The sequence below is a fragment of the Lagenorhynchus albirostris genome, chromosome 13 (genome assembly GCF_949774975.1).
Source record: "Lagenorhynchus albirostris chromosome 13, mLagAlb1.1, whole genome shotgun sequence".
Taxonomy (NCBI): domain Eukaryota; kingdom Metazoa; phylum Chordata; class Mammalia; order Artiodactyla; family Delphinidae; genus Lagenorhynchus; species Lagenorhynchus albirostris.
In genome coordinates this window covers 27,439,232-27,451,574 of record NC_083107.1, presented here as the reverse complement: position 1 = coordinate 27,451,574, position 12,343 = coordinate 27,439,232, and the positions used below count along the sequence as shown (strand labels likewise).

General features: G+C 34.9%; 1 protein-coding gene across 1 annotated transcript in view; it reads right to left on the bottom strand.

The window, feature by feature from the left end:
- The window catches only part of EXOC6B (exocyst complex component 6B), a 712,247-nt gene that overhangs the window by 622,958 nt on the left and 76,946 nt on the right, over positions 1 to 12,343 (bottom strand). Inside the window, exons 2-5 of the mRNA XM_060169979.1 lie at positions 8,064 to 8,229; positions 3,826 to 3,873; positions 2,065 to 2,155; positions 1,907 to 1,952 (exon numbers count right to left, since the gene is read on the bottom strand). Coding sequence (XP_060025962.1) covers positions 1,907 to 1,952; positions 2,065 to 2,155; positions 3,826 to 3,873; positions 8,064 to 8,229 — 351 coding nt within the window. The remainder of the gene's footprint in view (positions 1 to 1,906; positions 1,953 to 2,064; positions 2,156 to 3,825; positions 3,874 to 8,063; positions 8,230 to 12,343) is intronic.

The window sequence follows — 12,343 nt, the reverse complement described above, 5'->3', positions numbered from 1 at the left end:
ATGTGTCATGAAGAACCTAGGGGTAAGGCAGGAATAAAGACGCAGACCTCCTAGAGAACGGACTTGAGGTTATGGGGAGGGGGAAGGGCGAGCTGTGACGGGGCGAGAGAGTCATGGACATATACACACTAACAAACGTAGTAAGGTAGATAGCTAGTGGGAAGCAGCCGCATGGCACAGGGATATTGGCTCGGTGCTTTGTGACAGCCTGGAGGGGTGGGATAGGGAGGGTGGGAGGGAGGGAGACACAAGAGGGAAGAGATATGGGAACATATGTATATGTATAACTGATTCACTTTGTAATAAAGCAGAAACTAACACACCATTGTAAAGTAATTATACCCCAATAAAGATGTTAAAAAAAAAAAAAAAAAAAAACATGGACTAGAAGGACACACCAAATTTATGATACTAGTTTCCCCAACAGAGTAGGGAAAGGGATAGGACTGAGGAAGGGGATATGAGTTTTATCTATAATTTTTTAAAATGTACATTTTACCTCTTTCTGTCCATATGTGTTTATATATATGTCATAAATATTTACATATATATGAATCAAAACTGGAATTGTTGCTATCTGTTAATTCAGAGAAGTTGATACTGAAGCTTTTTTTTAATCTCTGTAATTTTCTATAATTTTAGAACTTCACAAAAAGGTTATCAGGGAAATAATATTACTTTCTATCTCACTGAACAGAATTTCTCATACTGTTCAACCTATGTTCTCTTATATGAATGTATCCTCCCAGGGAGAAGGCAGTCTGGGAAATAATCTTAAGAAATTCAAAAAATATTGATGCCTCATGCTTTAATGTTAAAATTCTTGAGAATTTATCATTTTTATTCACAATATTTTTAATCTTATTTCAGTATTAAATACATTTTAATTCCATACTTTTCCCCTCAAAACTAGGTAAAATTAACATTCCAGGAAGATGTGTCCTGTTTATCTTATAGCTTCACATACCCCCATCATACCACAGGGTACTCCAGGGCAGAGAGGGTGGAGATGCTTACTCTAGTTTGGGAAGAAGAGCCAAAGAGTCACTATCAAGTTTCCTGTGGAATAAAACCAGATGAAAATAACACACAGGAAAAGACTCCTCTGAACTTAGCCTTGACCTTGTTCCTTGTGATGGTTAATTTTATATATCAACTTGGTTAGGCCACAGTACCCAGAGATTTGGTCAAATATTATTCTGGATATTTCTGTGAAGTTATTTTTTTACATGAGATTATTAGCACTTAAATCAGTAGACTGAGTAAAGATGAACATTCTCCATAATGTGGGTGGGCCTCATTAAATCAGTTAAAGGCCTTGATAGGAAAAAGACTAAACTCCCCAGAGGAAGACGGAATTCTGCCAGCAGACTGCCTTCAGACTCAGGCAACAATATTTACTCTTCCCTGACACTAGCCTATCAGCCTACTATGCAGATTTGGACCTCCATAATCATGTGAACCAATTTGCTAAAAAAATCTCTCTCTCTCTCTCTCTCTCTCTGCACACACACACACACACACCACTGGTTCTATTTCAACGGAGAACCCTGACTGATCCACCCCAGCAAAACCAGTAACTATTTTTTCTACTATAATACTAAACCAAAGCATGTTTCTCAAATTAACTATCACTAAAACAGTTACATGCTTTTCCCCTAAAAAGCTGGGTCTTCTAAAAATCAAACTACGTGTAGTGTTTTTTATTAAACATAATACATGACAAAATACATCAGCATATGTAAATAACTCTCAGGATGAATCAATAGATATACAAAAGGCAAGAGAAGATGTTATATGGACTTAATTATTTTTTGAAAGGTTATGCTAAATATGGACTTTTAAAAAAATTCTAAATAACAGAAATTTTAGATAATACAAAGTATTCAACAAAAAAATATCTTACCTTTTAGTTTTCATCTGGTCCCTCAGTTTGCTATACATCTCCAGGACTTGAAAGAGAAGGGGAAAAAGAGCACACAAGCATTATTTAGAGAAAGTGAAAAGACTAATTAAAGCTAAAGGAATTGCATCAAGAATTCTACTCTATTTCCAGTTCCTCACCTGGAAGACACAGCATTAATTTATCAACAGTGGCAGAAATATTTCTCTGTTGTAGTCGACACTGCTTCAGCTCTTCCATTGCTATTACCAGCTTAGCAAGAGGGGAAAAAACTGAATTATGCCAACAGCTGTAAATAAAAAGCTTTCAGTCACATTTTTCCACCCTATGTTCAATTCATCAGAAAATCCCAGACAGTTTCATAGTAAGATCTGCCAAGTGGACTACGGAACTGCTTTTCTCAACCAGTAAAACATCCCTGTATGGTTTCCCACTTTCTCCCCAAGATGCATACATACTACATTAGAAAAGGCTAGGTGAAATGAAATCTTAAAATTCAGGGGCTATCCAGGAGAAAAGAAAAAGCATGCATATTTGCTCCACACCCTCTTCAGACTCTTCATGATTTATATTTCATCAATCTTCTAAGAAGATCCTATATTTCTGTCATCAGTGCTAGACTCCTAGAGGAAAACAGTTCTTCCTATACAGCTTCAAATGAATCTTGAAAATAATCTGCAACTAAATCTGTATTTCAACAAATAAACCACACAGTTAGAAGTTGTGGCTTTTCCAAGAGTTCCAGTTTAATGAAGAGTAACTCACTTTTCTTCTCACAACATTTTAAAGTCTTCCATCTGAAGTCATACCACAATAAAACTAGAAGAAACTGCATTCTTTGCAAAAACTTAAAATATGTGAGACAAACTTTTAAAAAGCAATAATCTACATGGCCTCTTATAGTATTTATCCCATACCCTTTCCTAAAAGTTATCTACTTAGATACTACGCAAAAAAGAAAAAAGGGAATGGTCCTGATTAAGTTACTGATAAGACAATCAAAGGCTAATCTTAAAGATTATTAAAATTAAACATTAAGTAAGTATTAGGCAATGAGGAAGGTATATGATACAGAGAACGGTAATAGACTGTAAGTCAGAAAACTTGGGTTTTAGTCCCAGCCTTCCAATTACTATGTAAACTTTACCAAATCATCTGTTCTAGTTTCCTAATCAATAAAGTAGTGATAATACCAGTCCTGACCTTGTCATAGGTCTGTCATGAGGATTAAGTGAGAAAATGGATGTAAAATAATCTTATAAACTATGATGATTTAAATGGTGAGTATATCAATTAACAGAATCAAAGATTCTTTTTTTTTTAAACAAATACTTATGCATATTCATGTTGTGCCAGTCACTGTTTAGGCAGGTAGAGGGGATATGGCAATGCAGTTAAAAAAAAAAAAAATTCCTGACCTCATGGAGCTTAATTTCTAATGGAAAGAGACAAACAAAAAACAAACATATAAGGAAAACTGTATAATACCAAAGCATGATAGGTGCAATGGAGAAAAATAAAGCAGGAAAGATAAAAAGAATACATGGCGTGAACATGAGACTGCAATTCTAAATAAGGTGGTTAGAAAAGGCCTCATGAAGGAGGTAACATGTGAGGAGCAAAAGTCTGAAGTAGGTAAACATGTGGGAAAGAACATTCCAGGCAGAGGAAACAGCATTGGCCATATTATGACTACTCAAGTGATTTAAAAACACAGCTAAGGAAGGCGGCTACATACTCTCATTAAGCTTTCTAGTGCTATATTCATTTACTTCAGATAAACATTAGGAGAAGCAAAGATAATGTCCAAGTTCCTCCAACATGCTGCATATGGTCTTACAAGCCACTAAATCAAGAACACAGTTATCAAAGAGAATGACAGGAAACAGAAAAGATTTTTTCAAAAGGTAAACTGGCCTTACTTCCTTTCCCTCATGTTGTAGTTTTCTATTAGTATCCGTCACTTGATTCTGTGGAGAGAAGACAATTTAGACTCATAAAAAACACTTAGATAATAGTTGGATAAGATCAAAATTTTAAATGAAAAGACTAAGAATAGGTATTCAGATTGTTTCCATATTCCACCACATTTTGGTTTAGTGGTGTTCTCTTGGGATGAAATTATATCAACTTTTCTACTGAACATTTGTATGACCTTTTGAACAATAAAAAAAATTACTAAAAAATATGTTCAGTTTGAAATATTACAAACTAAAATAACATAACTAAAGATCACACTTTCATTTGGAAAGGAAAGAAAAAATATAATAGAAAAAATAACCCACAAAGAACCTTACCATCTCTACTATGTGTACAAAGAACAAATTTTTTCATAGACAGTCCTCACTTCACCAATGTATTCCTGGAAAACTTGAGTATAAATTGAACTTTTTAACTCAGGTCAAATATTTCTACTTATCTAATTTTAGAAAACGTTTTATCTTAATTTTTTGGATTATTAATTCTTAATAGTTTCTAACACTTCCACATTCCCATTTTTCTAAATTAATCTCTCGATCACACAGTCAAAATCAGGTGAACAAGCTTTAAAATTAGGTACAGTTCATAATTTAAAGGAACTGGCACCACTTATTTTGGTAGCCACTTTTGAAGAATCAACTGATATAAAAAAAATTAAGTATATAGAATAGTAATTTCCTCACTTTCTTAAACATTATCAAAATATGAGCAACATTAACTTCTAAAGCTTTCTTTAATAGAAGCTTTCCATACTTCCACCAATAACTGCGACTCCTTACGCTTTTAAGACACTACCTTAACCCAGCATTTCCTATTATGTCTCTTGGAACACCAAGAAATGGTAGTTAAAAGGTACTCTGCACTCTGTACACACACACACACACACACACACACACACACACACACACACACACACACACACACACACACACACACACACACACACACACACACACACACACACACACCAATATGTATGGGAAATACCACTAAACAGGTTAGTTTATTCAGGACTTCCTGAAGCCCAAGGAAATATCATACAGTGTTTTCCAACTTATTTTATGTAACATCCTTTTATTGAGGATCATCTTAAGAAACTAGTTTTTCAGGAACACACCTTTGAAAACTTTGCCCTAAACTATACACTATACACTATACCTGGACTATCACTTTCTGAGCAGATTACCACATGCACTGCCATTGTAGCAAAAATGCAGCCATAAACATAACATAAATGAATGGGCATTGCTGTGTTCCAATAAAACTTTATTACAAAATTAGGAGGCAAGCTGGATTTGGCCTGCAAGATATAGCTTGTTGATCCTTGGTCTAGAATAAGTGAGATTGAAAAGTTTATTATTCAAACCAATAAATGAATGTTATTCAAAAATGGGATTAATATCAGCTCAATACAAGAAAAAGCTTTTAAGCGATGTGAATAAAAATGGGGTGGGTTGCCTTGAGTGATCATTGTTCAAGAATAGATTTTTTTTCACATAAACAGATTTCAAAAAATTCAACCTTCCATAAATACTACTAAATTCAGCATTGCTGTTTCTACTAAAATAACTTGTTTACCATTTCTGAAATTTTTTTTACCTCAAACTCATTGTAAGAAATATATTTTACATTGCAACCCAGTACACAAGTATAGGGAATGCAGACGCGTGCACACACACACACAGAGAAACAAAATTTTTAAGAAACAATGTTTGGACTTACTGCATGTAATACACTTCGTTGCTTCCTTTTTTATTCTATTTCAATTTTTATTAAAAATACTGATCATGGCCCACTAAATTGATTTCATGCAAACCAGAGTTCTAAAACATCCATAGGAGCCTAACCAAAGCTTCTGATAAGAAAGGTAATTACTATTTCAATACTATTTGAACATAACAATGGGAGGAAATCTATACTGCCTGTCTAGGATGCTACTTGTTGCTTCAGAGAACATATATATGTATGTGTGTATATATATACACACACATACCAACATACATACTGTGAATCAAAAGAAATAATGGACATCCTAGAGAGAGTAGGATTTTTCATTGTTATGTTCAAATAGTACTGACAGTAGGTAATACTTAACCTTTTCCATTTTCTAAACTCTTTTCTCAAGTTCAAGAATTTCTAAGTTCCATAGGCTCTTAACACAGGTTGAATGGATGTCCCCTAGAGCAGAGTCTCCCAGGTGTTAATGGTGAGCATTATGGGCAATATTCAGGTACTTAACCACATGACTACTTCAGTAACCAGACACAGAGCACCCCGTTGCCCATCATGGACAAAGAGCCCAAGGAGCAGAGGGAGAGGTTTTGGAATACAGGCATCAAGAACAGCCCAAGGTGAAGATGGATGGGAAGCTGGGATGGCTGAGTGAGGACAAACAGCACACACAGCTCCTGGCAGAAGCCCCATATCTTTGTTTTCACATATTTCAGATACTTCTGTCCATCTGACGCTTTTCAGCCCCCCAAAACTCAGTATAACTTTTTAAATGGAATCAAATTGTTCATACTTTTTAATCTGCTTTATACATTAAGCAAACATTTCTAATGCTTTCCCATGTCAGATATCCTTCTACAATATATTGTAGTTTATTACTCTTTTAAATGGATATACCATGATTTATTTTACTAATCCTCTAGTACATCACTTTCAGGGACATCTTAAAGTTTTAGTCATTAAAAAAAAAACACATGAACATCTCTGTACATGCACCTGTAGCTGTAGAATAAATCTTAAAACTATGTGGTGTTTTTAGTATTGATAAATAAAATTGCTCTCCTTAAAAGTTGTAACAGTCTACATTCCAACCAGGCATTCCCAGGTTGATAGGTATCATCTCCAATCTTAATATTTGTTTCATTTTTGTCATTTTATTAGGTGGCACTTTATTGTTTAAATTTGCATTCCTTTAATTCTAAATTGTAGAGTCCCCTTATATTTCTTCTTATGTAACCTGTATATTAACATGTATTTCTCAGTTTTCTATTAGAGTGTTCATATTTTTCCTATTAATTTGTAGGCTTTTTCTATGTTAGGATATCAATCATTTGTCATGTGTATTTGTAAATATTTTTATTTATCATTTACCTTTACATTTTTAACTTCTACGTAGAAAGTTCTTTCATTTTAATGTTGTCGTACCTATCAATATTTTCTTTCTGGCTTAGGAACTGTGTTTAGAAATGTATCCCTCACTCCTAAAAATCACATAAATATTCATCTATATTTTCTACTAGTTCCTTTATGGTTTTTTTACATTTAACTCTTTAGTTCATCTGAAATTAAATTTGGTACATTGACTGAGAAAGGAATCTAAGTTAATTTCAATTAAAATAGTTAAGCATTAAAGAACATTAACAACAAATCAGAAGACTTGTTACTTTTGGAGGGGAGGGTGGAGAGAGTCACTGAGAAGGATAAAAAAGAGAGATTTAATTTTGTTGGCAATATTATATTTCTTATGATGATTGGATAGTTGTTGTACAGGTCCATAAACTCTTATCTGAAATCTTGGGACCCAATGTGTTTTGGACTTCAAAATTTTGGAAATTTTATAAAGATAATATGGTATATATTGTTTATTATGTAACAATGGGCACTAGGACAGCATCCCATAATCAAATACAGTAATATTTCTGTATCAAAGTCAGTTACCCAAGATACGTGAATTTGCTATGCCAGGGACAAAACCAATATAGCTAGCCTCTTTCCTGAACTTAAATCTGTCATATCAAGAAAGAACCTTCATGCTTTGGTAGAAGACATTCCCCAACTACCACTAATTTTATATTTCCTTTGGCTCAGATTGCCTTGCTGCAAAGACTTCTACAGCCATGCCTTGCAATTCTGTCATCCAATAGTGATGGCTTTCATCTAGCAAGGAAGCAGACAGATGACATGAAGAGTCAACCGAGTTTCTGTGTGAAAGAAACTGATTCTTGTCATTGGTTCTCATCCACACATAGTTATCCCAAATAAATTTTAACTTAAAACAGTATCCTTTCCAGCTAAAAGCCATAATCCCAGTTATCTATGTTGCAGTATAAACTCCTTTCTTACTATTCAAAAATGTTTAGTACAAATATGTCACCTGCAATGTATTCCCCACTCTTAATGTTCATCAAAACCCCAAGACAGAGAGAAACAAGTCTTAGAGTCTCCTTACTTTGAGTTTCTGGGCTTCTCCTCTTACTTTCAGCAGTTCCGTTATAGAGTCCACAAAGCCCTGGTAATGAAAGTTACACATTTTCTCAATTTCTCGGTCATGATTGCGGATGCGAGTTTCAAGCTTCTCCATGAATCGTCCATGTTCCTCACCATCATAGACAGACCTTTTAAAAAAATGGCATGGAGATTAAGAAAGAGAAAGATCTAAGAAAGATCTAAGAAAGAGAAACAGAATTACAAACCCAGAAGCAAATTTATTTGGAAATCAGGTATTTAAGTTACATAAACCACAGAGTAATCCAATTGTATTAATGTTGCCCCAATGCTAGATGAGTATTTTTTTTAGGAAAATCCAAAATTTTGTTTCCTTATTTACTGAAAAATATGTAAGTGTTTGACAGTATTCATCACAGAATTCTCATCATAAAATGAAAGGACTGAATTACAATTCCTCCGTGCCTTTCTTTCTCAATTAAACTAATCTAGAAAAACTTAATTTTGGATAAACCCAACTATACATTTACTCCAAGATTATACCCAAGAACCTGACACTGCTGGAGAGAAATCACGTAACTGTGCTGCTAGACTCAGTTTAGCTATCTTACGACAAATTTAAATTGGGCAGCCAGACACCAGTTAAAAATAATGAAATTATCCCGCCAAATACCACCACCAAAAAATCACTTTGTAGTCTCCAAAATGTGTGAAAACCTTACTTCTCCTCTCCTCAAATGTCTACCCTCTCTCTGGCTCTCAGCTGCACTTCACAGGAAAAAAAAATTCCTCTCCTCAACCAACCTACTTACATCTGAAACTCCTATTCTGTCCACCCTCCTATAACAATGGAAAAAGTATTTCAAGCTCTTATCTACAGTCATTCTTGTTGTCTCTAAGAACTTTACTCCTGCAGTTATTCCCTTTTATCCCTATCCTGTATTATATATTTCTCCCACTCCACTAAGTCATTCTCATGGCTATTTAAACATGACTTTAAGAAACCTGTCCTTACCTACACATTTCCCTCCAGCTACCATCTCATTTCTCTGCTCCCCTTCCCAGCAAAACTTCTACTTCCTCAGCCCCCATTAGTTAGCATCCATCCTACTGTACCTAAAGGCAGCATTTGTTATGGTTTAAATATACCTTCCTTCTTAAAACACCATTTTCTCTAGACTTCAATGATACCACACTAAGTGATTTTCATCCTTTTACTGACATGCCTTCTCAATCTCCGTCCTGGGCTCCTCCTCCTCTATTCTTTTTCTAAATATTCGTAAAAGCTCTTCTCTTCCCTACCTATGCCCTCTCACCAAGAAATGCCAGCTAATCCCATGTCTTTATAATACTATCTATTACAGTGGTAGACTTCCTAATCTGTACCTTCAATTCTGAGCACTAGACTCAAATACCCAGCTATAATTTAACAACTCCAATTGGATTTTCAAAAGCCATCTCAAATTTTAACATAGAAAAACAAAAAAATCATCTATCACCAAACTATCTCCACTCCCAAACCTGATGCTCCCCACCACTCAGCTACCCCATCTCAGCTAATGGTACTATCCAGTTGCCCAAGTCAAAAATGCAAATCCAGGAATCACTCCTCATGTACCTCTTTCCATCATACACCCCATCCAATCCATTAGTAAGTCCTGACAACTCAACCTCCAAAACATATCTTAAAATTGACCACCATCCCTCCATTTCCACTAAAACCCTAGTCTAAACCTGTATCATTGGAACACTGGATCAATGCAATAGCCTCCTAAAAGTAAAAGTCTCCGTTCTGCACTCTTCATCCCCTCTACTCCCTGTCCCAATGCAGATACTCTCCACACAGCAGTAAAAATGGTCTTTATGAAGCAATAGTTCAGATGTAGCCTCATGCTTAAATCGCTCCAATTCGTTCTCTTTACAAAAGGAATAAAAATCACAAATCCTTACCACGGCCTATAACATACCACATAATCTAACCTCTGATTAGCTCTCTAACCTTGCTTCTCTCTAGGTCCCACCCCCTAGCCTTGCCTTCCTCCATCCTCTATGCTCCTGCTACAGAGGATTTTTTTTTTTAGCCTCTTCCTGCCTCAAGAATTTTGTTTTTACTGTTCTTAGGCTAGTAACACTCGCCCCTTATATCTTCAAGCAACTTTCTCCTTCTCATCATCCATAGTTTGTTATCTATCTTCCCCCCAACCCATCCCAATTAGATTGTAAACTCCGGGGCAAGAACTTTGTCTGCCAATTCACCACTGTACCTCTACAACAGTGCCAGACAGGTAATAGGCAGTGAGTAAATGTTCATTGCGTAAATAAATAACATTATCTCTAAGAACACTTTGATCTCTGATATTTATTCAACAAATATACATTTGCTCATTACCAACATTTTCTGGTTCTATAATCATTTGTAGGTAACAGATCACCACCCTGTGGATAAGAGAGCACCCACTCCTCAGCAGATCACTTCCACTACCCAGAACTCAAGCAGTAACCATAGAAAATATATATACAAGTTTGGATTCCGGTAAGAATTCTGAACACTTACTTCAGAAAAACCAGAGCAATCCAGATTCATTCTCCTTCATTTCAAATAAAGGGACAAGATCTTCAAATAAATTATAAACAATCCCGGCTTTGACAACTAAGACATACTATAGCATAACCACTTGCCTAGAAGAGCTATTGGGAAACACAAGACAGAATCTACTATTGACATTTCAACTAACCTCAAAAAAAGCATAACTTTTCCCCTTCCAAAGGAAAGGAAAAGAAAGATTTCCATGTAAAGGCACCAGTATTCCTTGCCATTTGAAGAAGAGGAATAACCACGGAAAATTCATCAGTCTAAATGGCATAAGAAGATTATTATTCAATACTGAGACAAGCCTCTTGGTTTCAAATTCAGTTATATCTTGACCCATTAATACTTTTAAGTTAGGTAGTAAGTATACTTCCTTCTACAATGTAAAACTTTTTATTTTTCTCCCTCCAAAGATCTACATTAATATGACAAAAGATAACCTCAAGGAGAAGAAAATCTCATAGCTAAGAAATTCATAATTTATCCTAGCTCCCTGAACTTTCTATAAAAAAAAAAGTATAAATCAAAGAAAGGAAGAGTGGATTTTTGCTGCCTGACTGCATGGCCTTGGTGTTTAGCAATGTAATTAACTAGCTATGAGTCTTTGGTCAATTCAGTTAATCTCTCTCACCCTCAGCTTTCTCATTAGAAAATAGGAAGCAATCAATTAGAAATCCTCTTTAGCATCAGCCTAGCTCTAAATTTCTGCAATTCACTTCCACTTTCAAGTCCAGTCAGCAATCATGTAAAGATCATACATTTTTCAGAACAGTGTAAAGAGGTAGTTCAAAACAAGTTAATGAATTTTCTACATCCTTATCACTAGGCCCCACCTGTTTCTCCTATTTTAGGGTCTTTATGATTCTAATAGTCTCTTCAATTATAATAATGTTGAATAACATGAAAGATTTATAGTGAATCTCCTGAATATCTTGAGAATTTTAAAAGTTAGACTAAAATGTAAAACCCACACATCTAAAACAGGAGTTTTGGACTATATTTAATTAACCTGTGTTCCATGAGTATGCATTTGGAAAACCACAATTTCCAGATTTTATGTGTATAAGCAGAAGCACATATGTGTAATTTTTAAGGGAAACATCCACAGTTTTCATCTGGTTATCAAAGGGTTAAAAACCACTGATTTAAAGGTTTTGTTTCAAACTGCCTAACAGGAAAAGGCAACTATAATTAGTACCTAACAGTTCAACTCACATCAGCATTTCACCTGTATCTCAGACTTAGTGCTAACCAGCTATCAGATATAAAATGCTAAAAACAAAAATAAACAAGTCTTTAATTCTGGAAAAGTCATAGATCTCCTGAAATTAACCTAATATTGGTAATCAACATTGCACCTGAACAGTTATCTCCCTCCCCCACAATAAATGGATTAAACTGGAGAAAGACTGCCATCTAGTGATGGCCCATTTCCAACATGCTTTGAAACTTAAATTTGATGTGACCAAGCAAAGAGAGGCTGCTTAAAAATCTAAAAACTATATTCTATAATACTTGCTAGCCAAAGTCTTATAACTTGTTATTAAATGATATTTTATATAAAGTACTCTAATGTTTAAACATCCGTTTCTAATAGAAAGCAGGATCTTGAAAACCATCATATGCTTTTGACATGTGTGCCATAGGTATGTCACAATTAAACAAGACTACAAAATAAACTGCACCACTGCTTT